At 44.2% G+C, this 27,929-nt stretch overlaps 1 protein-coding gene across 1 annotated transcript in view; it reads left to right on the forward strand.

Annotated features, from left to right (window-relative positions):
• Window positions 1-3,776: 3,776 nt before the first annotated feature.
• PARP12 (poly(ADP-ribose) polymerase family member 12) overlaps window positions 3,777-27,929 on the forward strand; it is a 44,627-nt gene continuing 20,474 nt past the window's right edge. The window contains exons 1-5 of the mRNA XM_024742511.1: window positions 3,777-4,560; window positions 8,335-8,470; window positions 11,231-11,531; window positions 13,852-13,950; window positions 19,248-19,371. Of these exons, the coding sequence (XP_024598279.1) occupies window positions 4,232-4,560; window positions 8,335-8,470; window positions 11,231-11,531; window positions 13,852-13,950; window positions 19,248-19,371 (989 nt within the window). The 5' untranslated portion in view covers window positions 3,777-4,231. The remainder of the gene's footprint in view (window positions 4,561-8,334; window positions 8,471-11,230; window positions 11,532-13,851; window positions 13,951-19,247; window positions 19,372-27,929) is intronic.

Raw genomic sequence — 27,929 nt, forward strand, 5'->3', positions numbered from 1 at the left:
TGTGTCTTCACTGTCATTTGTATAATTTGTATTATTGTCTTTATTTATTTATTGTCTTTATCACGTGTCATGTATTCCCCCAGGTTTTCATTCCTGCAATGGTTTTTTTGGTCTAACTTGGATGTCCAACCCCTGATCTTTCCCACTATCTCTTACACTCCCTTCACCTTCGCTCTCCTTCCAACCCAGATTGGTTTCCATGATCTATTAAGACAATTTCCCCTTTGCAAAGGCCCTCTACAACTTGTCCTGATCTCCCTCCAAGTTGTTCTCAAAAGGTAAAACCCCAATCCAAGTTGAACCCAACTTCCCTGCAACTCAGAAGCAACTAATCTCTGCTGGAAAAAAAACCAATCGCATAACCAGGTTGACTGGTTTAAGTTTAAATTTATGATCCTCAGACTTACACGGGACTTAATATTGTCTAGCACGCCTGTGTTTTTGTGGGAAACTTGCTCTTCCATTCTCTGAAACAAGCTACGATCCCGGAGTTACATCTTCTCCCTCCCTGGTCTCCACTCTAGCCCCACTTGCAGCTGATAATCCTTCTTCACATCTCACTGGGAAAATAGAAGCCTGAATTAGTTTCCCGGGCTGCAATAATGAATTACCACAAACTGGGCTTAACACAACAGAAATCTATTCTCTCACAGTTCTGGAGGCTAGAATCCGAAATCAAGATGTCGGCTGGGCTGTGCTTCCTCTGAAGGCTCCAAAGAATCCTTCCTTGCCTCTTCCTAGCTTCTAGTGACTGATGGCAGTCCTTAGCCTTCCTGGCTTTGTAGGCATCATTACAGTCTATGCCTCCATTGCTATATTGTAAGCAGATAAGGTCGGGGATCCCTGGAGAAAGAAAACCAGGCATGGCTTTCTTTTTTTTTTTTTTGGCCACACCGTGTGGCATACGGGATCTTAGTTCCCCGAACAGGGATTGAACCCATGCCTGCTGCACTGGGACTGTGGAGTCTTAACCACTGGACTGCAAGGGAAGTCCCATGGCATGGCTTTCTTGACACGAGAGAAACCATTTTAGGCCTAAGCCATTTTGAGATCTAGGCCTGGACACAATGCTTGCCCTTGAACAGGTCTCAGTAATTATGGTCAAAAGAACAAACTGTCATTAGGCAAGAGAAGTAACAACAGCAAAGATAACAAATCAGTTGTAAAGACTCCCAGTTCTGTTTCAATGGTAAAGACTAGTCTGAAGCACTTACTTGAGCTGTTTTGCAGAATTTAAACCCCCCTCAGGTGCTCAACCACCAGATAAACTGGAACCTAAGGGATGATACTGTTGACTTTTCTGAACCTCATGACTTCAATTTACTAAAGCTTGGGCTCTGTCAACTTTGCCCCAATTCTATGCTGACTTCTGCTCAAGCCCTTTCATGAATATGCACTTACCCTTAGCTTAAAACTTCCCCAATTTTGCTGTTTGGGGAGACAGTGCTTTGTGAAAGCTCTCCCGTGTTCTCCTTACTTGCTGCAGGTAATAAATCCTTCCTTCTCCCAGTCGATCATTGGCTTGGTTGTATCTTTTGGCTCAACACCCAACCAAGAAACGAGCCCAGTTTTCGGATAATAGCATCATCCTTCCTTTCTTTTTTAAAACATGTTATTTTTATTACAAAACAATACTAAAACCACAATTAAAATTTAAAAGTTAAGGGAATTCCCTGGCGGTCCAATGGTTAGGACTCAGTGCTTTCATGGAGGGTGGGGCCCAGGTTCAATCCCTGTTCCAGGAACTAAGATCCCACAGGCCTCGTGGTGTGGCCAAAAATAAATAAATAAAATTTAAAAGTTAAATTAAAAATAAAATTTTATTAATAATTTTTTACACAATTAAAATTTACCCAGCAATCCCACCACTGGGTATATACCCAGAGATAAACATAATTCAAAAAGACACATGCACCCCAGTGTTCATTGCAGCACTATTTACAATAGCCAGGACATGGAAGCAACCTAAGTGTCCATCAACAGATGAATGGATAAAGAAGATGTGGCACATATATACAGTGGAATATTACTCAGCCATAAAAAGGAACGAAAGTGGGTCATTTATAGAGACGTGGATGAACCTAGAGACTGTCATACAGAGTGAAGTAAGTCAGAAAGAGAAAAATATTGTATATTAACGTATATATGTGGAATCTAGAAAAATGGTACAGATGAACCGGTTTGCAAGGCAGAAACAGAGACAGATGGAGAGAACAAACGTACTGACACCAAGGCGGGGGGAGGGGGGGAATGAACTGAACTGGGAGATAGGGATTGACATGTACACACTAATACGTATAAAATAGATAACTAATAAAAACCTGCTGTATAAAAATAATATTTTTTAAAGAATTAAAAAAACAATTAAAATGCAAGAGAAAAATTGTCCCTCATCCCATCCCCTAATTAATTCATTTTTATTTGTCTGTGTTACTATCTACTCTTGATCCATACACTTAATAGATTTTTGCACTTTCTGAGTAATACTATAAATAGAATTTTATGTTCATTTTAAGTTAATGTAATACTATATCTTTCCCCCACAATTCTTCCGCCCCTCAACTTTCCTTTCCCACTTTCCCTGTACCTCCTACTGCGTACTCTCTACAACCAGTGTCAGTGCCAACAACACTGGGTCCTTCCTCAGCTGTCTCGATGCCCATTCAAAAATATCCCGCCACATTCACACACAAATGGGATTCTCTTCTTGCTATCGATTTAAACTTTTTTTTTTTTTTTGCGGTACGCAGGCCTCTCACCGCCGTGGCCTCCCCCGCCGCTAAGCACAGGCTCCGGACGCGCAGGCCCAGCGGCCATGGCTCACGGGCCCAGCCGCTCCGCGGCACGTGGGATCCTCCCAGAGCGAGGCACGAACCCGCGTCCCCCCGATCAGCAGGCGGACTCCCCAACTCATTGCGCCACCAGGGAAGCCCGCCACCGCCAGGAAAGCCCTAAACATTTTTATACAGCTTTCTTTTTTCACTTAACAACACATCGTGTATGTCTCTCTAGATCAATAGGCAGAGATTCAATGAACGCTGGTTCGAGCTGTGTTAACAGTCTGGACAACGATCAACCGCGTTGCTCCCAGAACCCTTCCCCCTCCACACAAACGCTTTTATACATAACTTCTTTACCGTTCCTTTGACTTCTAGAAGATTCTCAGAAGAAAGATTGCTGGGTCAAAAGTGACGCACATTAAACATGTTATTTAATTAATTAATTAATTTATTTTTGCGGTACGCGGGCCTCTCACTGCTGTGGCCTCTCCCATTGCGGAGCACAGGCTCCGAACGCGCAGGCTCAGCGGCCATGGCTCACGGGCCCAGCCGCTCCGCGCGCGGCATGTGGGATTTTCCCGGGCCGGGGCACGAACCCGTGTCCCCTGCATTGGCAGGCGGACTCTCAACCACTGCGCCACCAGGGAAGCCCCATTAAACATTTTAATAACTATTCCGGGATTACTTTCCCAAAGGGCTCTAACACTTCACATTTCCATCAGCGACGCTTGTGAGGGTCCCCGTGCCCCCAATGGCCTTTAATATTCCATCTTCACTCAGCAGGGGGGGGAGAAACGGCTTTTATTTTTAAAAGGATATACTCTTTCATGTTTAAAATAAGGGATTCACTGCCTGCACTGAAAAGAAGGCTAACACTTAAGGCCGTTTTCCAATTCAGCGTGATTGCTTTCCCCTGGCGAAGCCCCTGTTCCTCTTCCCAGTTTCCCTGAGCGTCGTCTTGAGTTCAGCTTCCGCGACGCCGCCCGGCCGTTGGCAGGTGGGCGTTCCCTGTTGCTCCGCCTAGCGCCGGGGGCAAAGGTGCGGGGTCAGCTAGCCGCGCTACTTCCCGAGGCCCGGACTCTGAGGGGGCGGCGCGCGCTCCCGGGCGGCCCCACCCCCCTCGTCCAGGCGAAGGCGCTTCGAGAACGCCGAGCGCGGCCCCCAAGGCTGTGGTGACTCTTATTCTTTCACCACTTTGAGGGACCCGGCGACGAATCCCCGGGACGCCAAAGAAGCGGCTGCGGACTTCCGACGGGGAGGGCGTGAGGCCTAGAGCCGCTGGGGGCGCTGGGGCCGGAAGGCGCCGAGCCCCGCTCAGCTGCGGGCCGGGGGCGTGGCGAGGCCGGATTCTGTTTCCCCCCAGGCCCTGAGGAGCTTTCGGTTTCATTTCCGGCCGGCGTCTCCACCTCGCGGGAACCGCCCACGCCCCTCCAGTCCCTGGCTCGACGGCCATGGCTCCGGACTCCCTCCTCCGTGAGGTGACCCAGGCGCTGTGCGCGGCCGGGGGCGCTTTGGAGCTGGAGGAGCTGCGGCGCCGCTTGCGGGCGAGCGTCGGCGGGGACGTGCTGGAACGGCTGTTGCGGGAGCGCGGGCGCTTGGCGGTGGCGCGGCGGGCGGCCGGGGACGGCGCGGCGGCCGTCGAGCGTCTGGTGCTGGCCGTATCGCCGCTGCGCGTGTGCAGCGCGTACCAGGGCTCGAAGCCGAGCTGCGTGGGGCTCTGCGCTCAGCTGCACCTCTGCAAGTTCGTGTTCTACGGCAAGTGCAAGATCCTGAGGGACAGGTAAGGCGCCGCGCCCCGGAGCCCGACGAGGGGAGAGGGCCTCTTCGCTCCCAGCCCGGTCTTGGCCCTTCGTAAATTCGGGGGCGACAGTGAGGTGGCTGTTCCCTGGCCTCTCCCCGGAATCCCCTTCAGCGAACATTTATCGAGCATTTACTGAATACCCGGAACTGTGCGCCGGACTCCGCGTCGAGCGGTGTCCTCTGGGCCCCTGCGCTCTCGGAGAGCGACTTAGAGCCCAGCAGGGGGTGGGACACCCTGGGAGGGGCAGTACCGGGGTGGGGCTGGAGAGCGTTGGCCGAGGGAAGAGGGAGGGCGCTCCAGAAGGAAAGGGGCTGCGGCTGACTTCTGCTCGGAGCTCCAGAGCGCCCCGGGCTCCAGAGCTGGCCGTGAGGGCCCACGCAGAGGCGGGCTCTGTGCCCAGCAGCCGAAGGACTCTTCTGAAACCTTTCTCACTTGCTTACAAGCCGGCAGTGGCTTCTGCTGCATTTAGAATAAAATGCAAGCTCCTTACCGTCGCCCCCCGTGTCCCTCAGGGAACTGGTCCCTGCCGGCCCTCCATCCTGGTCCCCTCCGTTGAAGCCCTTCTGGTCCGGGAACACTCCCAGTCTATCTCGTGACCTCTGCTCTCCTGGACCGCCTTTCCTGGTTTGCCTGCTGTATCGTTCAGGACTCAGGCATCAGTTTTCTTCCTCTCCATCACATTGTTCTGTTTACTTTTCTCGTAGCGCCCGTCATGGCCGCGCATTCCTTCAGTAGAACTGAAAACTCGGAGAGCAGAGGCCCCTCTGTCTTGGCCCTGGCTGGCCTTTTCCGGCCCTCAGCTCTGTGCTCTGCGCCTGGCAGGTGCTCAGTGAGATTTGTGGAGTGGATTAATGAGGTTAATGCTAAAGAATTTGGACCTCACCCTGAAGGTGATGGGGCCCGTCAAATGGCAGGCGAGTAGCCATCAGCTGTGCGTTTGAGGAAGAGATCTTAGTGGTGCGGGTGCTTATTTAGAGGAGGATGTGATGCAGACCTGTTTGGAAGCTAGCCCCGTTATTTAGAAGAATTAGTTTCTTTTCTTTTTTCTGCCGTAACATGGTGGGCATTATTTGTTGCTCACATCAGGTCTAAGAGTAAGGTTTAATCGTCAGCATGGGTTAGGGACCTGGATGCACGCAGTCATTTAGGGACCCAGGCTGGCGGACCTAGACTCTCCCCTCCTCAACCCATGGCTCCTAAGGCCATCTGGGTATCAGGTTCCAAGGAGCAGGTGGAGGAGATGGGAAGTAGAGAGCTGGTGAGAGGTTTTTGTGGGCCAGGTCTGGAATGGTAGCTATCTGTCTGTCCATGGCACCTGCACCACAGGATGTCTCATGACTCTGCCTGGGTGCAGGGGGAGCTGGGAGATGTGATCCCTGGGAAGCAGCTGCCCAGAAATACCCTGAAGAGGAAGGGACGTATGTGTGAGGAATTTGGGAGAGTTGGTGAGAGGGTGGTGACAGGATCCAAGAGGCGATGACTCATTTTTCTTTATTAGTGTTGACACAGAGCTGACTTCCCTTTCTTACTGTTGACAGAGAGCGGGAGAGGGTTTTGTTTCAAAGTGTGCCCAGCGGGTAGCTATCCAGCTCTGAAGCTTGGGAGGATCACCAGGGCCCTGAGATGCTAGTTTTGGGACTTGCTGGGCAGTGTATGCCATGGCTGCAGCACCAGGAATGGGTTTGATCCAGGTGGAGGCTGAGAGTGGAGGGAGCCCTGGGGCAGTCTGGCCTGCAGGGGGGCTGGTGGAGAGGCAGCACCTCCGGGCTGGAAGGCCGGGCACACCTGGAGAGGAAGGCAGACACAATAAATGGCGGATGGAGGGACCTAATGACGGGGACCACTGGTGGGCCTTATTAATGTCCGTAGTGGGTAAAGTAAAGATGGCAGCCCTATTAGGCTAATTCCCAAAATTTGGGGTCAGATTTTATTTGTCTTGGAAATCTGGTATTTACTGGCCTGGATGATCCGGAGTTTTCTTCTTTTTTCCCTCTTCCTTGTGGTTTACACAGGACAGTTTGTTGAACCTTCCTTCTCTGGCTGTTTCTGGGTTGCATAAGGGAGAGTGGGTGTAGTCAGCTGCACATTCTATACTTTCCCTGCGAAGTTACTTGTCTTCCTCAACCACAGGGTCAGCTGTCTCAGAAGTAGATCATCACTGCTGCTTTTGTTCATTGGCGACAGTTGGGGAGGGTCCCAGGTCCCCAATTCCATCCTGTGCTTAGGGGGCAGTGAGCACAGTGGTTCAGAGCCCAGCTCCAAGGCAAGCCTGCCTTGTCTCTACCCTGGCTCTGCTCCTTGCCCGCTGAGTGATCTTGGGCAAATTAGTTTTTATCTGAGCCTCAGTTCCCTCATCTGCAAAATGGGATAGTATTACCCACCTTATAGGCTTGTTGAGGACAGTACGAGTTAACTCACGAAACATTTAGGCAAACCCTGGTTTGTGGTAAATGCCCAATGAGTTTTAGTAGCCATCATCATCATCGTAATTACCAAGCCCCTCTGCCTAGAATGTTCTTCCCTGCTCTCCGTGCCTGGTTCCTCAACCCTAAGTATTTGGCTCAGGTTTTATACCTTCCAGGCACCATCCCTTGATTGCTTCCCCCACTTCTCTCAGGCTCAGGTGCCCCCTCTCTGCGCTGATGCATCCTGATCATAGCTGACCTTGCATTTCCCACAGCATTTTAGAGTCATCTCAATGTCTGTGTCTCCACTAGAGAGAGGAGAGGAGTTGGATGATTCCAGGGTTTTCAGCCTGTGCAGTGGAAGAGGGAAGTTGCCCTTTACTAAGATGGGGGAGCCCATGGGAGGTGCAGGTTTGGGGGAGTAGATCCAGGGGTTCAATTTTCTTTTGAGGTGCTTATCATAGGTATGGCAGTGTCTTGAGTCAAGCAAATGCTATTTACCTGACTCTTCTGGGTCCTGTTGACTCAGGTGATCATTTGAAGGCTTATCTTTGGATCATTGGGGCATGGTGCCAGTGCCTGGCTCACAGAGAGTGTTCAGGAGGGGCTTGTTGATCAAAAGAATGCAGGAGGGGAGCAGAAAAAAGGGCTGGGCCTCAGTAGTGGGGTGTGTGTGTGTGGTGTGTGTGTGTGTGTGTGTGTACACGCCTGTATCCACACTCATTTATTCAGCCAATGTTAAATGCCAGTAAGTGCCCAGAGACTGGCATGCTGTGACTCTGGGGGAATGGCTCCATCATTGTTATCAAAAACCTGCTGAGAGGTGCTTGCAAGGCACCATCTCTTCCTTTGTAAATAAGCACTATGATTTTTCATGGCATAGACATGCTGGTTTTCTCTGGTGCCTCTAAATAATGTCAGGAACTATTCCTGAAAAATTTTCTTAAAGATTGATTTTACCAGCTGTATTAGTTTGCTTGGGTTGCCTTAACAAGGTACCACAGACTGGGTGGCTTAAACAACAGAAACTTATTTTCTCACAGTTCTCAAGGCTAGGAAGTCAGAGTTCAAGGTGTCAGCAGGTTGGTGTCTCCCGACACCAACCTTGGCTTGCAGATGCCTTCTTCTCCCTGTGTCTTTACATGGTCTTCCTTCTGTGTCCTGATCCCCTTTTCTTATAAGGACACCGATCAGATTGGATTAGGCCCCCCAGTGAACTCATTTTAACTTAATCACCTTTTTGAAAGACTCCAAATACAGTCACTTCTGAGGTACCGGGAGTTAGGACTTCAACGTAAGGGTTTTGGGGAGACGTTTCAACTGTGACCCTAGCCCTGCTTCTTTGCAGGAAGGACTGTAGGAACGGTCACAACTTGACGTCCGAACACAACACGCGCGTGCTGAAAACTCAGGGCGTGGACCACCTCAGCTTCAGTGAGCTCTGCGTGCTCTTGTTACAGAACGACCCCTTGCTCTTGCCGGAGGTGAGTGCCAGGAGAGGGTGGGCCTGAGTGTAAGTGATGAGGGAGGGACCAGGAGGTGGGGAGACAGGAAGACATGGCGGAAGAGAGGCCAAGGGCCCCACTGTGATCGCTGGGGTCTGCCTGGAGGGAGACCTGGACTGAGCTCCTGGCTCTGCTGAGTTTTAGCCCTGAGATCTTGTGCCAACCTTGCTCCCTCTTGAAGCCTCCTTTCCCTCCATGTCACTTGGGCTGGTACCTCCTTTGCAGGGCTTCTGTGAGGTTGGGGGAGCCCGTTTGGCCAGTGGCTGCAGCCAGTTGTTACACAGAGCGAAGGGAGTGAGAGATTCTAGCTGGCCCGTCCCTGTCTAGCAGGACTTAGAAAAATGCAGGTGCCACAAGACCCCGGAGGTCTGTGGGGAAGTTTTCTAACTTGGGTTGATGTGAATTCTCATACTGCACTTCAGACCGTAACCACCCACTTGTTTTGAAGCTCACTGCAATGGTCATGGACTAGCTTGAGTCCTAAGAGAAGTGGACACCAAGGTGGGATTGGAAGTGTGAGAGATTTATTGGGGAGGGAGCAGAAGAAGGTGGGGAAGGCTTCAGCTGGTGTTGGTGCTCTGACATCTGTGGCAGGAGAAGGGGAAGGAAAGGGACCCGGTAGGAAGAGACCCTGACTGCAGTGCAGTTCTCAGGAAGCTTCTACCCAGACAGCGAAAAGTTCTGAGCTAAAGTCCCTGTTGGTTGGCATCCTGTGTCTCCCCAGAACAACCTGCCCGGTCATTGGCTGAGAGCAGCGCTTGGGAGCGCCCTCTGTGTAAAGAGGGCGGCTGCAAAGCGCAGCGGCTGGGCCGAGAGTTGCCTGTGCTCTGTGGCAGACCTGAGTGGTGGTTCTGTGGCCAGCACAGGTTCTGTGGGATGCTCTGGCACTGCTTCTTGGATGAGGCAACAGGGATTAGATGGATATATTTTAATGACAGTGCTTCCTTATTACTCAGTTGAAACCTCCCATTTGAGAAGGACGCTACATAGCAAATGACTGGCACATAACAGGTATTAAGTGTTTTCCTTTGCCTTTTGAAAACTAGTATAGATTTAATTCACCTAACCTTTATTGACAGTCCGTTACAGACAAGGCACTGGTGGTAAGGAGGTGAAAGACCCTTTCTGCTCTTCCGGGGGGCACAGCTACTGGGTGGGACAGTAGCGGATGATATCATCGGCGGATGATAGCAAGGTGCTGTTGTAGGTGCTTTAGCGGGAGTCAGTGCTCTGGTCTCGGGGGCACAGTTTGGGCACCGGGGAAGGTGCCCTGGAGTAGATGGTGCCTGCTCTGGGTGCTGGAGGGTGAGTGAAGGATGAAGGTGTGGGAAGAGGGGGGCAGAGAACAGGGAGCCTACCTGGTCAGGGCACAGTGTGTAAGTCGGCACGACCTGGACTTAGGGCGAGGGGAGAGAGAAATGCGAAGGTGGAGGCTCAGCCATACAGCCTCCTGTGTCACAGGCAGGATTTGGGACGAGGTTGTGTTGGGAGGGTAGGCATTAACTTTTTGGAGTGATCACCTTGTTAGTGGTATGAGAACTGAATCAGCAGGTGACCGGCCTGGAATGCGCAGCCTCTGTCTCCTGGGGTGTGTGGGGTGCTTCAGGACACAGTTGCCAACACATGGAGGCTGTGACCAAAAGCTCAGATCCAGGGCAGCTTTCCTGCCAGGTCCGCTACTCTCAGGCTAGCCCCCTTATCAGTTGACCACTTGGGGGCAGCCACCATGAGTTGAGCACCCACTGTGTTCCAGGCATTGTATTAGTCACTTGGTATATTTCTTATTTAATTCTCACAATAGCCCAGCAATGTAGGTGGCATTATTCCCATTTGGGGGATTAAAAAATGGAATCTCAGAGCTGGTGAGTGGCCTGCCCAAGGTCAGACAGCTTGTAAGTGGCAGGATCAAGGTTAGGGCCCAGCTCCCTCTGATCTTTTCCCTCGGGGCTTCCATTTCCAGAAGGGACCCCCTGCTGATCTGGGCCTGGGTTCTGTAGCCCTCTGTTCAGTGTAATGCCTGTGAGTTGAGTGAGTGGGCCCTTGGTGGTCTCTGGTTTAGTTCCCATCTCCAAGAACGTGGAATGTAGAGGAAAAGGAACAGTTGATTCAAGTTCAAGCCCCACCTTACCAACAACCCAGTCCAGCAGGTACTGTATGTGCCAGGTGTGTTAGACAGCTGTGTGACCCAGGGCAAGCCTGTTAGCTTCTCTGAGTCTCATTTTGCACTTGGGAAATGAAAGGGCTGTATTTGGCTTTCTTGAAGATACTTTAAACCCTCAGAGCCTGTTTGACCTAGAATTGGAGAAAAAAAGTGTTGGGAGAAACTGGGCCCTGAGTTAGACAGAGTTGGTGAATCAGTGGGGGCAGGGGTAGGTAGCGTGTAAGGTTTGTTAGTAGTGTAAGGTTTGTTGTGTGAGTTACATTAAAATGTTGTTTCATGTGAAGGGAGCAGCTCTGATCAGCTGAATGTACTTTGGATTTTCCCGGTGGAGGGGCTTGTTCTGAGCAGTCCGCTGTCCTCCCCGGGTCCCATTTACCAAGGGCATGTGCTAGCGGCGTCCATCTAGAGTGAGGGGTGTTCTCAGAGCTGTGCGACCAGTGTCGCGATGGGATCGCAGCCTTGGCTAGGTCTCTGGAGGAACCTCTTTCTCTAGTAGGAAGTAGTAGTAGGCTCAGTAAGGAGGTGGTGTTGTGTGAGGCCTTTCTAAGCTGCTGTCTTTTTTCCTTTTCTGTTAACAGATCTGCCTTCATTACAACAAAGGACATGGACCCTATGGCTCTTGTTCCTTTAAAAAGCAATGTGTCAAACTCCACATCTGCCAGTATTTTTCACAGGGTGAATGCAAGTTTGGCACTGGCTGTAAGAGATCCCATGATTTCTCTAATGCTGAGAACCTGGAAAAACTGGAGAAGTTGGGCATGAGGTCAGAGCTGGTGAGCAGGCTGCCTTCCATTTACAGAAATGCTCATGACATCAAGAATAAGAGCTCTCCCTCCATCAGAGTGCAGCCTTCTCCCTATGTGTCACAGGGGACTTCTGGTAAGGCTCTGGGCTGGGGCTCCTGGATGCCAGCTGACCGCTAAATGGCATGTGTGACTTTGGGCAAGTCTGTGCTGCTTCTAGTAAAATGCAGTTGGCCATCCCCTCCTGGCCAGTGGGGCCTGTGAAGATGAGTTGAAGTCAGAGCTGTGAACGAGCAAGACATTCTAAACAAATGCCGACTGGTGTCGGAGGGTGGGTGAATTCTCTCCGGGCCTCGTCTGCACAGAGATGGGAGATGCTGCTTCTCCCTATCCAGTCTTCCCTCTGCCCCCCTGGAGAGCTTGTTTTCCAGTGAGGGACCCCAGAGTTAATGCCATGCTGTACAACTCTGGGGCCATCCTTTGCATTGCATTCTGTTTATATATATATTTTTTAATGAGTGAGTGAAGCATATTTTATTTACTATTTTTGAATGAAGCATATTTTAATTTCAGCTCTCTTCTTGACATGAATGGATCTTTTTCGTCACTGCAGATTGACTTTGTTCACCGCTCATCTCTAGACAGTGCCGACCACAGTAGGCACTGAGACATTTGTTGAATGGATGAATCTGTCAGGACACTTTTTAAAAAAATTTTTTTGAGAAATATCAAGCTTAGTGACAGGCAAATGGGGGGATTTTGAACAGAGATTGTTTATTTAATAAGCATTTCTTGAGTACCTGTTGGTTGGGACGTGAATACCATGGTCCCTCAGGGAGGCTGTGATGCCTTGGTGTCCTTTGGATTTTCACAGTATGTGCTGTAGGCTGGCCATTCTGATGATCCATTTTCTCATTCAACAAATTTGAGTCCTGGCCATGTGCTGGCCACTGTCCTGGGCCTTGTTTATACCTTAGTGACTGAGAGCCGTGGCTCCCCCCTAACTTGTTAGCTGTAGTGATAATCTAGGATTTTTAATAGAATACTTCCTAAAATACCAGTGCCAGGATGACCAGCAAACAAACATCACTCTAATCTTACCTGATTTTTATATTTGAAAGTTGTCCTTGTCATATGTTTTTTCTTTACATTTTCTTCAATTATTTTTGGTTAGTTTCTTTCAACAGTAAGAAGCCTAGAAGCAAACAGGTTTTGCTTTAAGTAGTTTGTTAAAAGTGTCAATTGGATTATGGCCTTGTTAGAAAGGGAGGGGAGGATACCTGCGCCTGGGGGGAGAGGGAGGCCAGCTCTAAGGCTCCACAGGTGTGGGTTTTAAGGTGCAGCCTGTGGCTGTCTGAGGGGCCTATAAAACAACAAGGGAAGATGAATAACAAAATAGGGAGGGTTTGCTAATGAGTTTTATATGCTTATATGGTTGGCAGTTGGGGCCCACTGAAGTGTAATTATTAGGTAATGGCTCATTGAAGCACTTCTAGTAAAGGTAAACTTTGAGAGCACTTGCACGCTCTTGTTATATTACAATATTTGAAAAAAATTATTTATTTTTATTTATTTTTGGCTGCATTGGGTCTTCATTGCTGTGTGTGAGCTCATTACGGTGACTTCTTTTTTTTTTTTTTTTGCGGTATGCGGGCCTCTCACTGTTGTGGCCTCTCCCCTTGCGGAGCACAGGCTCCGGACGCGCAGGCTCAGCGGCCATGGCTCACGGGCCCAGCCGCTCCACCGCATGTGGGATCTTCCCAGACCGGGGCACGAACCCGTGTCCCCTGCATCGGCAGGTGGACTCTCAACCACTGCGCCACCAGGGAAGTCCCTACAATTTTTATAATTAACCTAAATTAGGTTTCATTGTGAATTGTGGGCTTTCTGTTTATTGTTTTTTTTTTCTTGGTATTGGCACCCGATTCTAATAGTTCATTGACAAGTATTTGCTTTTGCAATCAAATCTAGTTTATAAAATGCAGCCTTCACTTGCTCTCTGGGCTCATCACATCAGTAGATACAGAAGGAAAATGTGTTGGTTAGTGGTTCCCCCCTATTAAAAAAGTGTCCCAGGTTCCACGGTTGAAGGCTTCTGATTGAGTCAATCTGAGGTAGAGCCGGGCACTTCTATTTTTAAACAGGTCTCCTAGTGAATTGGGTGCACAGCCAGAGTTGAGAAAAGACTCACCCCCAGCCCCCAACAATGACATCCTGGATTTGGCAAGCAGCCCTGTGACCTTGGGCTCCCTGATTCCTCCCTAAAAAGCAGAGGGCCCACCTTATGTCTGAGGGTCCTTTCATCCAGAACTTTAAGATTTTGTGAGGTTGCCTTGCCCACTTTTGCCTCGTGCAGAGGGAATGAATGAATCCTTTTTTCTCTCCTTTGTACCTTGAACTACCCCAACCCCGTGTCAGAAGCATCTGTGATACATCTTTGCAGTGTTTCTTTGTAGAAAGAAGAGATGCAGGTTCTGTGTCCCCAAACACTGCCAGCCAAGAGGAGAGTGATCAGATTTGCTTGTTCCATATCTGGAAACGTTGTACCTTTCAAGGTGAGTCAGGGGAAACCCCTTCATCCACTTGTGGGCGGGATAACTGCTTCTGGTTCCCAGAGCTCTGCTCTGACACCACCCCTCGAGGTCCTCTCCCCCCCGTCCAGAGAGGGTCAGGCCATCTTAATTGTGAGCTGGTGGCACTTCAGTGATTTTGTTGAGGAGTTGAGGGTGGTAGGAACTACTTGAGTTTCTAAAGATCAAACTGTAGATGGGGAGCATGACTGTTTGGTTCATGCAGCAAATGAGTGTCAAGTGTTGCCCCTTGGTCAACGTAGCGTGAGGTCAGAGACCTGCAAAGGCACTTGGATGCCCAGTCTAGTGTCCTTTATGGAGGGAGGTTGTAGTCTCAGAGATACCTTAGAACCTAGGAATGCCCTCCCTCAGGAGGAGACACCTGTGTTCACTCTTGGGGGATGAGTATTTATTTAAGTTTGGGGTTTCTCTCCACATTCTCTCTTTTATCAGAAGTAGCAAATCTTGTTTTTTGTGTGGGTGTGGGTGTGAGACTGTATTTTCACTAAACCTTTGTTCTTGCTGCTGTCCTGGGCTTTGATTGAAGAAAGATTCCTTCTCAAATTTGGTGACTCTGCTTAAAAAAAAAAAAACAAACACCAAAACTTCCTGTTTTGTTTTCAGTCTTTAAAAACTACCCAAGCAATTCATGAATACTTTCACTTTGTAAAAGAGTGAAATGATACAGAGTAAAGTCTGAAGTCTTCCTTCAGCCTTCTCTGAAGGTAAACATGTGACGTGTGGTCATATTTGTTTCACATATTTTTCAACAGATGGGAACATGCACATATTTAATCTGCTTCTTTTACTTAATGGTGTGTCCTTGAGATTTTTTCTACATTAGTATGTATGTGTATGTCTACTGGGATTTTAAAAACAACTTTGTAGTATTTGATGAGAGTGATTTTTTTCCCTTGAGCATCTGAGTACACATGTGTATTTCCATAGATAGATTCCTGGAAATGGAATACTAGGTCAAGGAATATGTGCTGTATATATACATATATGTGTGTGTGTGTGTGTGTGTGTGTGTATATATATATAGTCTTAAAAATCAACATTATTAGTTATAATTTACATACAATAAAATGCACCCATTTTAAGTATACCCTTTGAGTTTTGGTAAGTATGTTTGCCCCTGTAACTATCACTATAATCTAGATACGGAACAGTTCTCTCATTCCAAAAATTCCCCTTATGCCCCTATACAGTCGATCCTCACCCCCCAGTTTCCCGACCCAAGGCAATCCTGATCTACTTTCTGTTGATGTAGAGTAGATGTGTGTTTTCCAGAATTTTATATAAATGTAATCATACAGCATGTATTCTCCCGTTGCATGGATTAACTACAAGTTGTTTATCCATTTATATGTTGATGAACATTTGGGTTTCCAGTTTTGGGCTTTTATAAATAAAGCCTCTATTAGTATTCATGTACAAGTTTTCATGTGGATGTATATCTTCCTCTCTTGGGTAAAGACCTAGAAGTGGAATGTCTGATCATATGATAAATGTGTGTTTAACATTACGAGATACAGCCAGACTGTCTTCCAAAGTGGATATATTTCGCCTTCTCACCAGCAGTGTGTGAGTGTTTTGGTTGCTCTACATCCTTGCCAACACTTGGTATTGTCAGTCCTATAAATTTTAGCCGTCCTAGCAAATGAGTAATATCTCGTTGTGGCTTTCATTTGCATTTCCCTGATGAGTAATGATATTTAACATTTATTTTCATGTGCCTGTTGGCCATTTGTATGTCTTCTGTGAAGTATCTGTTTAAATCTTTTGCCTATTTTACAGGCAGATAACAATTTTGTTAAGATATTAAGTATATTTCATATAGTATACAATTCACCCATTTAATGGTTTTTAATATAGTCAGAGTTGTGCAACCATCATCACAGTCAATATTAGAACATTTTCATCACCTCCAAAGAAATCCATAACCATTAGCAGTCACTACCCATTCTTTCCTCCCCCCAGCTCCTGGCATTTACATTATGTCTCTGGGTTTGCCTGGATATTTCATATAAATGGAATCATACAACGTATGGTCTTTTGTGACTGTTTGGCCCATTTTTTTATTGGGTTGTTTGATCTCTCATTATTGACTTCTGGTAGTTTTGAATATTCTTTATTCATGTCTTTGTCAGATATCGGTATTGAAAATATATTCTCCCAGTCTGTCTTTCATGTTCATTTTTTTTTTTACAGTATCTTTGGAAGAATATGTTTTATGTTGATGTCCATTTTAATATATTTTTTAATGGTTTGTGTTTTTTGTGCCCTAAAAATCTTTGTCTCTTCCAGGCCCAGGAAAATGTCTCTCCTATGGGTTTTTTTTTTTCCCAGAAGTTTATAGGCTTAGCTTTTATGTTTAGGTCTGGTGGTTTCTCTTGATCTGTTTTCTCCAAAAATTATTTCCTTAGGGGTTGATTCTTTGTGAGTTAGCTGCCTGTCTGTGTTATTTTTCCTCGTGTGTTGGGTGGCTCTTGGTTGTGTGCCCATGCTGGTACTCAAATCCCTGTGCCTACTGGTGGAGGCCGATTCTGATTCCAGGCTTAATGGGGAAGAGGCGGTAAGTCTTGCTTGGTTGCAGGGGCTGCTAGCGTATGTTCGAAGGTCAGGGCGGGGGCTTTGATGGCTTTCTCGCATGCTTCTCTCTCCAGCCCCTATATCCACACCCACGTGTTCCATGGGACAAAGAACAAGGTTGCTGGGCACAAGCAAGGCACTGATGGGGCACTTGCTCCACTGGGTCCTGATTCCTCTCAGTGCTCTTGTCCGGGTGTCTTTCTTGCTCCTTGTTACGTCTGACTCTGAGTTTGTGAAGCCCCCATCTCCTTCCTACTTCTGGGGTGGCTCTCTTCTGCATATTCTGCATGTATTTTTCTCTCTTTGTTGGTTTGGTTCTTACTGCTTCATATTTTTAGGAATTCTTTAGTAATTCTGGTCTTTTGATGGTACTTCCGTTTTCCAGTGCTTTTGGATTTCTTCTTCTCTGTGATCTGTCATTTTAAGGGAAGTAGGGAGACAGGGGATGTGGATGTGGGTACTTTGCCAATTTGATTTGGTTTCTGTGACTAACCTTCTAGAAAACCTAGGCTTGGGAGTGCAACAGTGAGGTGGGGAACATTGGAAGAAGGGAGGGAAACTGAGAGAGGGGACAGAAGGACCAGGAAAGTTGTAGCAGAGAAGGGGCTTTACACCCCCAGCGCTGAGCTAGGACTCTGCTCTTGCTATCTTCATGGCTGCAGTGGCCTGCGTGGCATCCTCCTCCTCAGGGCACCTGCCAGCTTGTGAGCAGCTTGGGCTCCATGCTCAGGTTGGATTAAGAGCTAGAAGCCTCAGACCTCACAGTGCCTTCCCCTGGCCCCTATGTCCTTCCCAAGGAAGTGTCAGCTTGGAGAGGGGTGGGTGGTGCTCCTACCCTGACAGGTGCCTTCTTAAGAGGAGACCTTTTCTTCAGGTTGTCCAGGACTCACCTGTGCTGGGCTGTATAGATGAGCGACTGAACACTCATTCCTCATCATTTCACTTAGTGCCCCTTAGGAGGAAACAGGGAATCTTATTTGGTCGTGACCTCTGGACCACAGCTGTGGCCTTATCTCTTCAGCTCAAGCCCCTGGTTATCACTTTATTGTCCACACCCCTGGTCAGGAGTCTAAGAGGGCTCCATTTGGCCTGGTGTGAGCCATCCCTGCCCTAACTCTGGACAGGTCAGGACATCCTGACTCCCCAGTGGGGCTGTTTCTAGCCTGGTTGAACTTGGCAGAGATTTCCTTGGTTGGGGTCCCTCCTCCTGTTCTCTAAGCCCTGTCAGCCTGGCCCCAGGCCTGGTCTTTGACAAGCCCAGGCCGTCTCCCCACTTCCTCCCCGGTCCCTGCCACCCCATTGCTCCCTGGCAGGGTCTCTGGGAAAGAAGTGGCATTAAGACTTGCCTGAAAGACTGCGTACGATGTTAGAAAATTTTAATTTTTTTCAGGTGTCAAGTTAGCCATGCTTCATTGTTATTATTTTGAAAGATGAATTAAAAATGTACAAAAAACAGTAAGAAATGTCTTCGCCACAACCCTTTTCCCCAGCACCCAGATTCCCTTCAGAAACAGTCATTATTACTAGTTCCTTGAATATTTTTCCATCAAGATTTTATACAAGCACAAGTGTGTATGTTTAGTCTTTCTCTTTACACAGGTGCACTCTATGAACGCTCTTTTGTATCTTTTTTCACTTAACTAGATGTTTAATTTTTTGGACTATATATTTTTGTGGTTCAAAATTCAAAACAAATCTCTCCTCATAACTTTGTGCTGCGCCACCCAGTCCTCCCATCTCCCCCCCCACCCCAGCAAGGAATAATGTGTGCATATATGTGTATTTAGTCCGAGTCTGGCTAATCTTGTTTTTTCTATTCTTTTACCCAAATAGAGGCATTCCACACCTATGTATCTTTCTACCTAATAGTATAAATCCTGCAGGTGTCAGTGTGAAGAGTCCCATTGCTCTTCTTTTGTGTCTCTCTTTCCTCTCACAACATTCCTCTGTCAGGATGTACCAGAACCTTACAGTCTGTTGAAAGGTAGAGGGAGGGTGTGGTCAGCATTCCAGGTAAGCGGCTGGCATGAGCCAAGGCAAGGTGGGCAGGAGGTGCTAGGAGGTACAGGCCCCGGGAGCACACGGAAGGCATGGGGGAGTAGTTGGATGGAAACCGTAGACCCGGGCTGTGTGTACGATGCCTTCGGGAGGTGGGGTGTATTGAGGAGGGGTGAGTAACTTAGCAGCCAGAAAGATCAAGGTGGGCTGAAACCACACTGCTGACCCACCTGCTGTAGGACCTGCTGGGGTTGGGATGGTTCTGGTAGAGACGAACCTGCTCCCATTTCTGGTGTGACTACGTCCCATCCAAGTGTCACGTGTATAGCAGTAATGCATGGACAGACTGCCCCTGCAGACATGGAGCCTTCGACCATCTATCTCATGATCAGCTTCTTTACTCTCATGACATGAAATTCATACATAATGTAACCCACCAACACACAGTTTTTTAAAAATCAGTTTAATGTGTTTAATGTCCTATTAACAAGGGAGACATAAAAGGTAAGTGTATATCCTAAAATGCATAGTATTTGGTATCTAAATGCTCAGGTATGACTGCATTAAAAAAGGCTCCCTCATAGATTTCCAGAATGTTCCCAGGTCAGCAGGCAGCACAATACCGAACCGTGGGACTGGGCCAGGCTGTGTATTGCCAGTGTGCTCACTTCTTTATATTTTTATTTCAGATAGGTGCAGTAGAGTTCATTTCCATTTGCCATATCGATGGCAAGTCTTAGATGGAGGCACGTGGAAGGATTTGCATAAAATGTACCTTATTGAGGAGGCCTATAGCAATCCTGCGAAAAACGGGTATGAAATATGTCACTTGTGTCTGCTTTGTGCCTGGACTTTTGTGTGTGGTACGGGAAGTTTAGATACAGAAGGGTTTAGTTTTGATGGGCTTCATACACAGACGCACACACACAGAGTAAGGAGGCTGGAAGCTCCGTGCATGAAATTGGAAGTTGATGGTCATGCTGGTGGTTAGTGCCCTTGTTGCCCCATCTTTCTCTTTTTTCACGGAGGAGCTATGGGGAGAGAAGGGGTGGGTACCAAGTAAGTTCTGAATTATTTGATGCTGGGATTGATCATGTAAATATATCCTCATTGATGAGTCCAGAAAAGCAAGAGGCAATCATTTGTGAAATTTATAGCCCTTGCCTGTAAAGTCATACAGCTGAACTACTGTTTATTGTTCAGCCTTTTTTATTTTCCTAAGTATGTCCTAGTATTTTCACTTAGTCAGTTGAGAGTAAATGGGGAAGTCCTGGGTGGCCTTATTTTCAAATCTTGGATTAAACTTGCTAAAATGTGTTGCCAAGAAGAGAATTTGAGCCCTTTTTTGAGTGGATAAAATAAATTTGTGCTTAGGGTGCAATTATGTGCAAATTGCTACTGGTAAAGCATGTGAAACAAATTATCCCCCTTCAGAAGATTAAGTGGCTCACATAACCAGCTCTTACCTACGTTCCCCCTTCTCTTTCTCTTCCTTTTTTTTTTTTTTTGAGGCTTTTTAAGTTAAAATTTATACTGGGTGACATGCCACAGATATTAAGTATATAGTTCAGTGAGTTTTGAGGAAGGTACGTACGTTTGCAGTAGCCAACGCTCTGCTCCAGCTGTAGATCATTTTCATCACCTAGAAGGTCCCCTCCTGCCCCCTTCCAGTCAGTGCCCACCCTGTAAACCACCGCTGTTCCAAAGTCTGTCAGCACAGATACTTTCTCCTGTCCTTGAACCTCATCTGAATGGAGCTACTCTGGACTGTTGCCTGGAGGCTTCTCTCAGGGCTCTGTTCTTGACGCTCCTCCCGGGCCATGTGTGCGCAGGCTTCCTTGGGATAGGTGTTCAGGGGTGCGCCTGCTGGGAGGTAGGCTGGTCCCTCCTCAGTTCTGCCAGGGGATGCCAGATTCTTTTCCACAGTGGTTGTACTGCACATTTGGTGTAGTCTGACGTCTGCGCTTTTCTAGTCTTCGGTGTAAAATAAGGTCTCCATTTTCATATCCCTGAGTCCTGGTGAGGGAAAGTGTCTCTTCACATGTTCAGTGGCCATTTATGCTTCTTCTGCTGTGAAATGTCTGTGCTTGTAGTTTGTTTTATTGAGGGGGAAGGTTGTGTTCTTCATTAGTTAGTTTTGGAACTCTTCAAGTTTCTGAGTATTAAATGTGTTGAAAATAAATGAACTCCTGTCAGCTTATGAAATGAAGAGAAGTATTTATCCATTCTTTCCTTTATAGTTTTATACTTTTTTTCTTTTCTTTTTTTTTTGGAGGTTCTATACCTTTTGTGTCGTAAGAAATCCTTCCTTATCCTGAGACCATAAAATACTTGTCCTGAATTTTCTTTAAAAATTTTTAACATTTTGAGAACTGTATTAACCACTCCTTGCGTGTGGTGAAGTGTAGGTCCAGTTTCATTCTTATGCAGATGAATTACCAGTTTTTCCAAAGACCACTTTTTAAAAATATATTTAAAACATTTAGAGTTTGGGATTGACATGTATACACTGTTATATTTAAGATAGATTACCAACAAGGACCTATTGTATAGCACAGGGAACTCTGCTCAATTTTCTATAATAACCTAAAGGGGAAAAGAATTTGAAAAAGAATAGATACATGTATATGTATAATTGAATCACTTTGCTGTACACCTGAAACTAAGACAACGTTGTTAATCAACTATACTCCAATATAAAATAAAAAATTTTAAAGAAAGAAGCCATTAAAAAAATAAATAAAATGTTAGGATAAAAAAAGTAAAAAAAAAAAGAAGTATTCAAAAAGTAAATAAAAAAAAACAAAACAAAAATCAAAATGAGACAAATGAACCAAAATATATATGGGATAAAGGATAAACCACATAGAGAAGAAATATTCCAAGTGATTTGTTTAATATGTTGTAATTCGACTCTACATCTTTAGAAAGATGTTCTTACGGACGAAAGAAGAGCAAAAAAAAAAAGTCTTAAACTCTACTCAGCAAAAAAATAAAATTTAAAAATTGTGATAAAATAGACATAACATAAAATTTACCATCTTAACCATTTTTAAGTGTAAGGTTCAGTGGCATTAAACACATTCACATTGTAGTGCAGCCATCTCTACCATTCATTTCCAGAAGTCAGTCGATTTTTAAACCCGCCAAAACTGAGCCAGATTTGGCAAAATGTGAATACATTTTATAGCTTAATTTCAGACTTAGATGCTAAGTACTACTTTTGTAAGTAGGCCATCTTTTTTACACCTGTTTTCAATGCTGTCTGTGTCAGGTGTTGAGTTAGCAAATACACACCCATCTGTTTCTGGCCTCTTCTGTATCATTGGTCTGTGTGTCTCTGTGTCAGCATCACACTGTCTCATGTAGAAGAGCTTTACAGTACGTTTAAGCATGTGATAAGGCAAATCCCCACCTTATTTTTCCTCAAATTGTGTTGCCTCTTGGTCTTTTGCTCCTCTTTAGAAATTTTAAAATCTGCCCGTTGGTTTTCACAAAAAACACTGTCGTGATTTTTTTTAACTTGAAATTGCATTGTCTATTATCAGTTTGGGGAGAACTGACATCATAATGATGCCAAGGCTTTCTCTTCATATACGTGATAGCATCTCATTTAAACGTTCTTTAATATTTTTCAGTAGTTCTCTAATTTTCTCCATTAAGGTCTTGTATATCTTTTGTTAGATTTTTTTTTTCTTTAGGGATTTATTAGCTTCTTCATTTCCTTTTTCAAAAAAAATTTCTCCAGTTTTTTTGAGAGATAATTGACATACAACACTGTAGAAGTTTAAGGTGTAGAGCACGATGACTTGACACAAGTATATATTGCCAAGTGATTACTGCAGTAGGTTTAGTTAACATCCAGCACCTCATATAGTTACCCCACCCATTTTTTTTCTTGTGAGAATTTTTAATATTTATTTTCTTAGCAACGTTCAAATTACCATACAGCATCATTAACTATAGTTAATCATGTTGTGCATTACATCCCTAGTTACATTTTTTTGTTGCTGTATTTTCTCCCTGCTGATGTGTAGAAATGCAGTTGACTTTTCTATCTTATATCCTGCAGCTTTACTAAAATACCTTAACTCAGAATCTACTGATAATTTATTTGAATTATCTGTATAGTTATCTATATGTTCTCAATATCTGTATAGAAATTAATATCTGTGAATAGCAGTTTGTTTTTCCTTTTCAATTCTTACACATTTTATTTCTTTTTATTGTCTTCTTATAGTGGCTAAGATCTCCTGTACCGTGCTGAATAGACGTGGTGATAGCTGGAAGATTTTTCTTTTCTTCTTTTTTTCCTAATTGTAAAAGGAGTAATTTAAAAATGTTTTTCCTTAAGCATGTGTGAATGTTTGGATCCTTTGGCATTGCTAATCAATTCTAGTTTTATTCCTAGTATGCCAGGAGTTTTTTTTTTTTTAGTTGTGTATGGAAATTGAAGTTTATTGAGTGCTATTTCTATGTTAATTAAGAGCCAATGTTTTGTTCTCCTTTACTTGTTAACGCAGTGATTTGCATTAATTTTCTAATGTTAAGTCCATTGCATTCCCAGACTGAAGTCATACTAGCCTGTGTACACATGCACATATGCACATGATGGTGAGCTTTGTATTGCCAGTATTTGGTCTAAGATTTTTGTATTTACGTTTGAATAAGATTGGTCTATAATTGTTTCATATTGTCTTTGCCTGTTTTTTTAAATTGAAGTATAGTTGATGTACAATATTATATGTTACAGGTGTACAGTATAAATGATGCCTGGTTTTTATATTATGAAATTCCTAGCCTCATAAAAATGAGATTGGGATGGATTCTTTTCCTTTCCTGAAAAAATCCTGTGAAATTAGAATTATTTTTTTCCTGAATGATCATGTTTCTAAAAATTTCTGGGCCTGATGTTTAATTCCTGAGAAGATTTTAAATTACTGACCCAATTTCTTATAATTGTTTTAGGACCAGTCAGGTTTTCTGTTTTTCCTTGAGTCAACTTGGTAAGTTGATATTTTTTCTAGGAGTTTGTTCATTTTATTTATTTTCAAACTTACTGTCATAAAGTTACTTGTAATATCCCTTTTAGTGTATATGCCATCTTTAATTTTGTCCCCTTTTATAGTTCTAATCTTTTTTCTTTCCCTGTCTTTTTTCTTGATCAATCTTACAGAGATTTATTAATTTTACTAATATTTTTCTTTTTTAGAGGAACAAACTTTTCTCCTTTTTTGATCTCATAGATTAGATGACCCATGATTTATTTCTAAGTGTATTTTAAAATTAGTTTTTAAATTTAAATTCAAATGGATCGCATTGTGGTCAGGCTATATAATAGATTCTTCGAATTTTGTTGAGGCTTGCTTTATGGGTGTAGTACATGGTTAGTTTTGGTAAAATTCTGTGTATGCAGAGTCTTTTGGATGTGGTGTTAGATGAAGTGTGTTAATTGTGTGGTTCTAATCTTCTTTATCCTTACTGATTTCTTTGTCTGCTTCTTGTGTCAGTTACTCAAAGGTATGTTAACATTCACTATGAATTTGTCGGTTCTCCTTGTAATTCCATCAATTTTTATTTTATATATTTAAAAACTATTATGAAGTATATAGAAGTTTAAAACTTTTATCTTCCTGTTAAATTGAGCCTGTTAGTAATAGAAAGTGGATGCTTTTTATTTCCAGTAATGCTTTTGTGCCTTAAGTCTGTTTCGTTTGATATTAATATATATAACTAAGCCAGCTTTTTTTTTTAGCTACTGTTCACTATTTTACTTTCAAGCTCTTTTGTTTACATTTTAGTTATATTTCCTGTAAACACTGTAGAACTGGTTATTTTTTCAGTATGACAATCTTTCTCTTTTAATCAAAAGTTAAATATTGTGGTTTATCCATTTGTTGTGATTACCTATACATTTGAATTTATTTATTCTACTGTCTGTTTTGGTTTTTGCTATTTGACCTGCTTTTTTTATTTTTCTTTTCCCTTTTTGATCTTCTCTTAGATGTTTCCACATTTGATTTTTTGTTTTCCCCCTCATCTACTAATTTGGAAGTTACATAGTGAATTTCTGTTCTTTTAGTGATTACCCTGGAAAACAGACCCTGTAACTTAATATACCTTAGTTTAACAACTTAAGCTAATCTATACCTTTTATCATTCTCCTGAACAGTAAAAGAATCTTGAACACTTGAATTCTGACTAGTTCCATTCAAACTTATATACTACTTGTGTGAATTTGGGAAAAGTACTTAGCCGTCCTGTGCCTCAGTTTCTGCATATGTCAAGTAGATAAAAATAATAGTTCCTATATCAAAGTGTTATTTTGAGAATTAAAAGAATTAATGTGTGTAAAACACTCAGAACAATGCCAGGCATGTAAGATGTGCTGTGTAAATATTGCTTCTATTATTTTCTTAATCCCAGAAGTTAGAAATTAGCCTTGTTTTATACAGTCAATATTTGTTTAAATTTAAATGTTTACCATTTTGGTTGTTTTAATGTTTTCTTTTAATCAATATTTATTTCATATTGAAGTATAGGTTTTTTTTTTTTCTTTTTTTGGCCTCGCCACACAGCTTGTGGGATCTCAGTTCCCTGACCAGGGATTAAACATGGGCCACAGCAGTGAAAGCCCGGAATCCTAACCACTAGGCCACCAGGGAACTCCCCGAAGTATAGTTGATTTACAGTGTTGTGCTAATGTCTGCTGTACAGCATAGTGATTCAGTTATATATGTATATACATGTTTTTAGATATTCTTTTCCATTATGGTTTATCATGGGATATTGAATATAGTTTTCTGTGCTATACAGTAGGACTTTGTTGTTTATCCATTCTATTTATAAAAGCTTACATCTGCCATGGTATTTGTCTTTCTCTTTCTGACTTTACTTAGTATGATCATTCTAGTTGCATCCACATTGCTGCAAATGACATTATTTTGTTCTTTTTTTATGGCTGAGTAATATTCCATTGTATATATGTACCACATCTTTATCCATTCATCTGTGGATGGACGTTTAGATTTACCATTTTGTTTTTGCGCACAATTCCTTTGTTCATATGTTTCCGTGAGGATCATTTTCCTTTGAGTTCATCTTCTAGAAGTTAGTTTAGTGAGAGTCTAGGGGCAGATGTATTTTTTGTTTGTCTGAAAGTGTTTTTATTTCATCTTCATTCTTGAAAGATAGTTTTATTGGGTATTTTCTCTCAGTTCTTCAAAGATTATTCCATTGTTTTCTGCTTCCATTGCTTCTATTTAGAAGTTAGCTGTCAGTATAAATGTGTTAGTTTTGGGGGGCTACCATAACAGATTGCCACAAACTTGGTGACTTAAGACAACAAGAATTTATTGTCATAGTTCTGGAGGCTGGAAGTCCAAAGTCAGGGTGTCAGCAGGGCCATGCTCTGTCTGAAGACTCCAGGGGAAGATCCTTCCTTGCTTCTTCCTAGCTCCTGGTGGTTGTTAGCAGTCCTTGGTGTTCCTTGGCATTCCCAGGTTTATAGCTGCATTGCTGTAATCTCTACCTTTGTTGTCTCATGGCTTTCTCCCATGTGTCTCTGTGTCCAAATTTCCTTCTTATAAGGACACCAGTCATTGAGTTAGGGCTCAAGCTAATTGAGTATGACCTCATCATAACTTGATTGCATCTGTGAAGACCATATTTCCAAATTTACAGGTACCAAGAGTTAGGACTCGAATATATCTTTGTAAGGACACAGTTCAACCCATCATGATAGGTAATCTCTTTTTTCTCTCTGACTACTTTAAATATCTCGTCATTCTTTGGTGCTACAGTTTCACTAAGATCTGTCTATGTGTGGATTTATATTTATTTAATCTACTTATAATTTGTTGTGCTTTCTGAGTGGGAGGCTTTATGTTTAATCAATTCTGGAAGCTCCTCAGGCATGATCTCTTCAAGTATTGCTTCTCTGAACTTCTGGTTGCACATATGTTAAGATCTTCTTACTTTATCTTTTATGTCTTTTAACTTCTCTCATTCTCTCTGCTGTATGCAGGGGAATTGCTTCACTTGTTCACCCAGTTCACTAGTTCAGCCTTGTCTGAGTTGCACTGTGTCCTATCTATTGCGGTTTAAAATTTTTAATTATTATATTAATTCTAAAGGTTCTGTTTTTTCCTTCAAAGTTATCTGGTTAATTCTTTTTTTAATATAAATTTATTTATTTATTTGTTTGTTTTTATTTTTGGCTGTGTTGGGTCGTCCTTGCTGTGTGTAGGCTTTCTCTAGTTGTGGCGAGCGGGGGCTACTCTTTGTTGCGGTGCACAGGCTTCTCATTTTCGTGGCTTCTCTTGTTGCGGAGCATGGGCTCTAGGTGCACGGGCTTCAGTAGTTGTGGCACGTGGCTCAGTAGTTGTGGCTTGTGGGCTCTTGAGCGCAGGTTCAGTAGTTGTGGCACACGGGCTTAGTTGCTCCATGGCATGTGGGATCTCCCGGGGCCAGGGCTCAAACCTGTGTCCCTTGCATTGGCAGACAGATTCCCAACCACTGTGCCACCAGGGAAGCCCTACCTGGTTCATTGTTATAGTTTATTTTATTTTATTTATTTTAATAACATCTTTATTGGATAATTGCTTTACAATGGTGTGTTAGTTTCTGCTTTATAACAAAGTGAATCAGTTATACATATACATATCTCCCCATATCCCCTCCCTCTTGCGTCTCCCTCCCACCCTCCCTATCCCACCCCTCTAGGTGGTCACACAGCACCGAGCTGATCTCCCTGTGCTATGCGGCTGCTTCCCACTATCTATTTATTTTACATTTGGTAGTATATATAAGTCCATGCCACTCTCTTAATTCATCCCAGCTTACCCTTCTCCCTCCCCATGTCCTCAAGTCCATTCTCTACATCTGCGTCTTTATTCCTGTCCTGCTCCTAGGTTCTTTAGAACCATTTAAAAAAATTTTTTTTTTTTTAGATTCCATATATATGTGTTAGCCTACAGTATTTGTTTTTCTCTTTCTGACTTACTTCACTCTGTATGACAGACTCTAGGTCCATCCACCTCACTACAAGTAACTCAATTTCGTTTCTTTTTATGGCTGAGTAATATTCCATTGTATATATGTGCCACATCTTCTTTATCCATTCATCTGTCAATGGACAGTTAGGTTGCTTCCATGTCCTGGCTATCGTACATAGAGCTGCAGTGAACATTGTGGTACATGACTCTGAATTATGGTTTTCTCAGGGTATATGCCCAGTAGTGGGATTGCTGGGTCATATAGTAGTTCTATTTTTAGTTTTTTAAGGTACTTCCATACTCTTCTCCATAGTGGCTGTATCAATTTATATTCCCACCAACAGTGCAAGAAGGGTTCCCTTTTCTCTACACCCT

This window comes from Neophocaena asiaeorientalis, unplaced genomic scaffold, assembly GCF_003031525.2.
Source record: "Neophocaena asiaeorientalis asiaeorientalis breed wild unplaced genomic scaffold, Neophocaena_asiaeorientalis_V1.1 scaffold598, whole genome shotgun sequence".
Taxonomy (NCBI): Eukaryota; Metazoa; Chordata; class Mammalia; order Artiodactyla; family Phocoenidae; genus Neophocaena; species Neophocaena asiaeorientalis.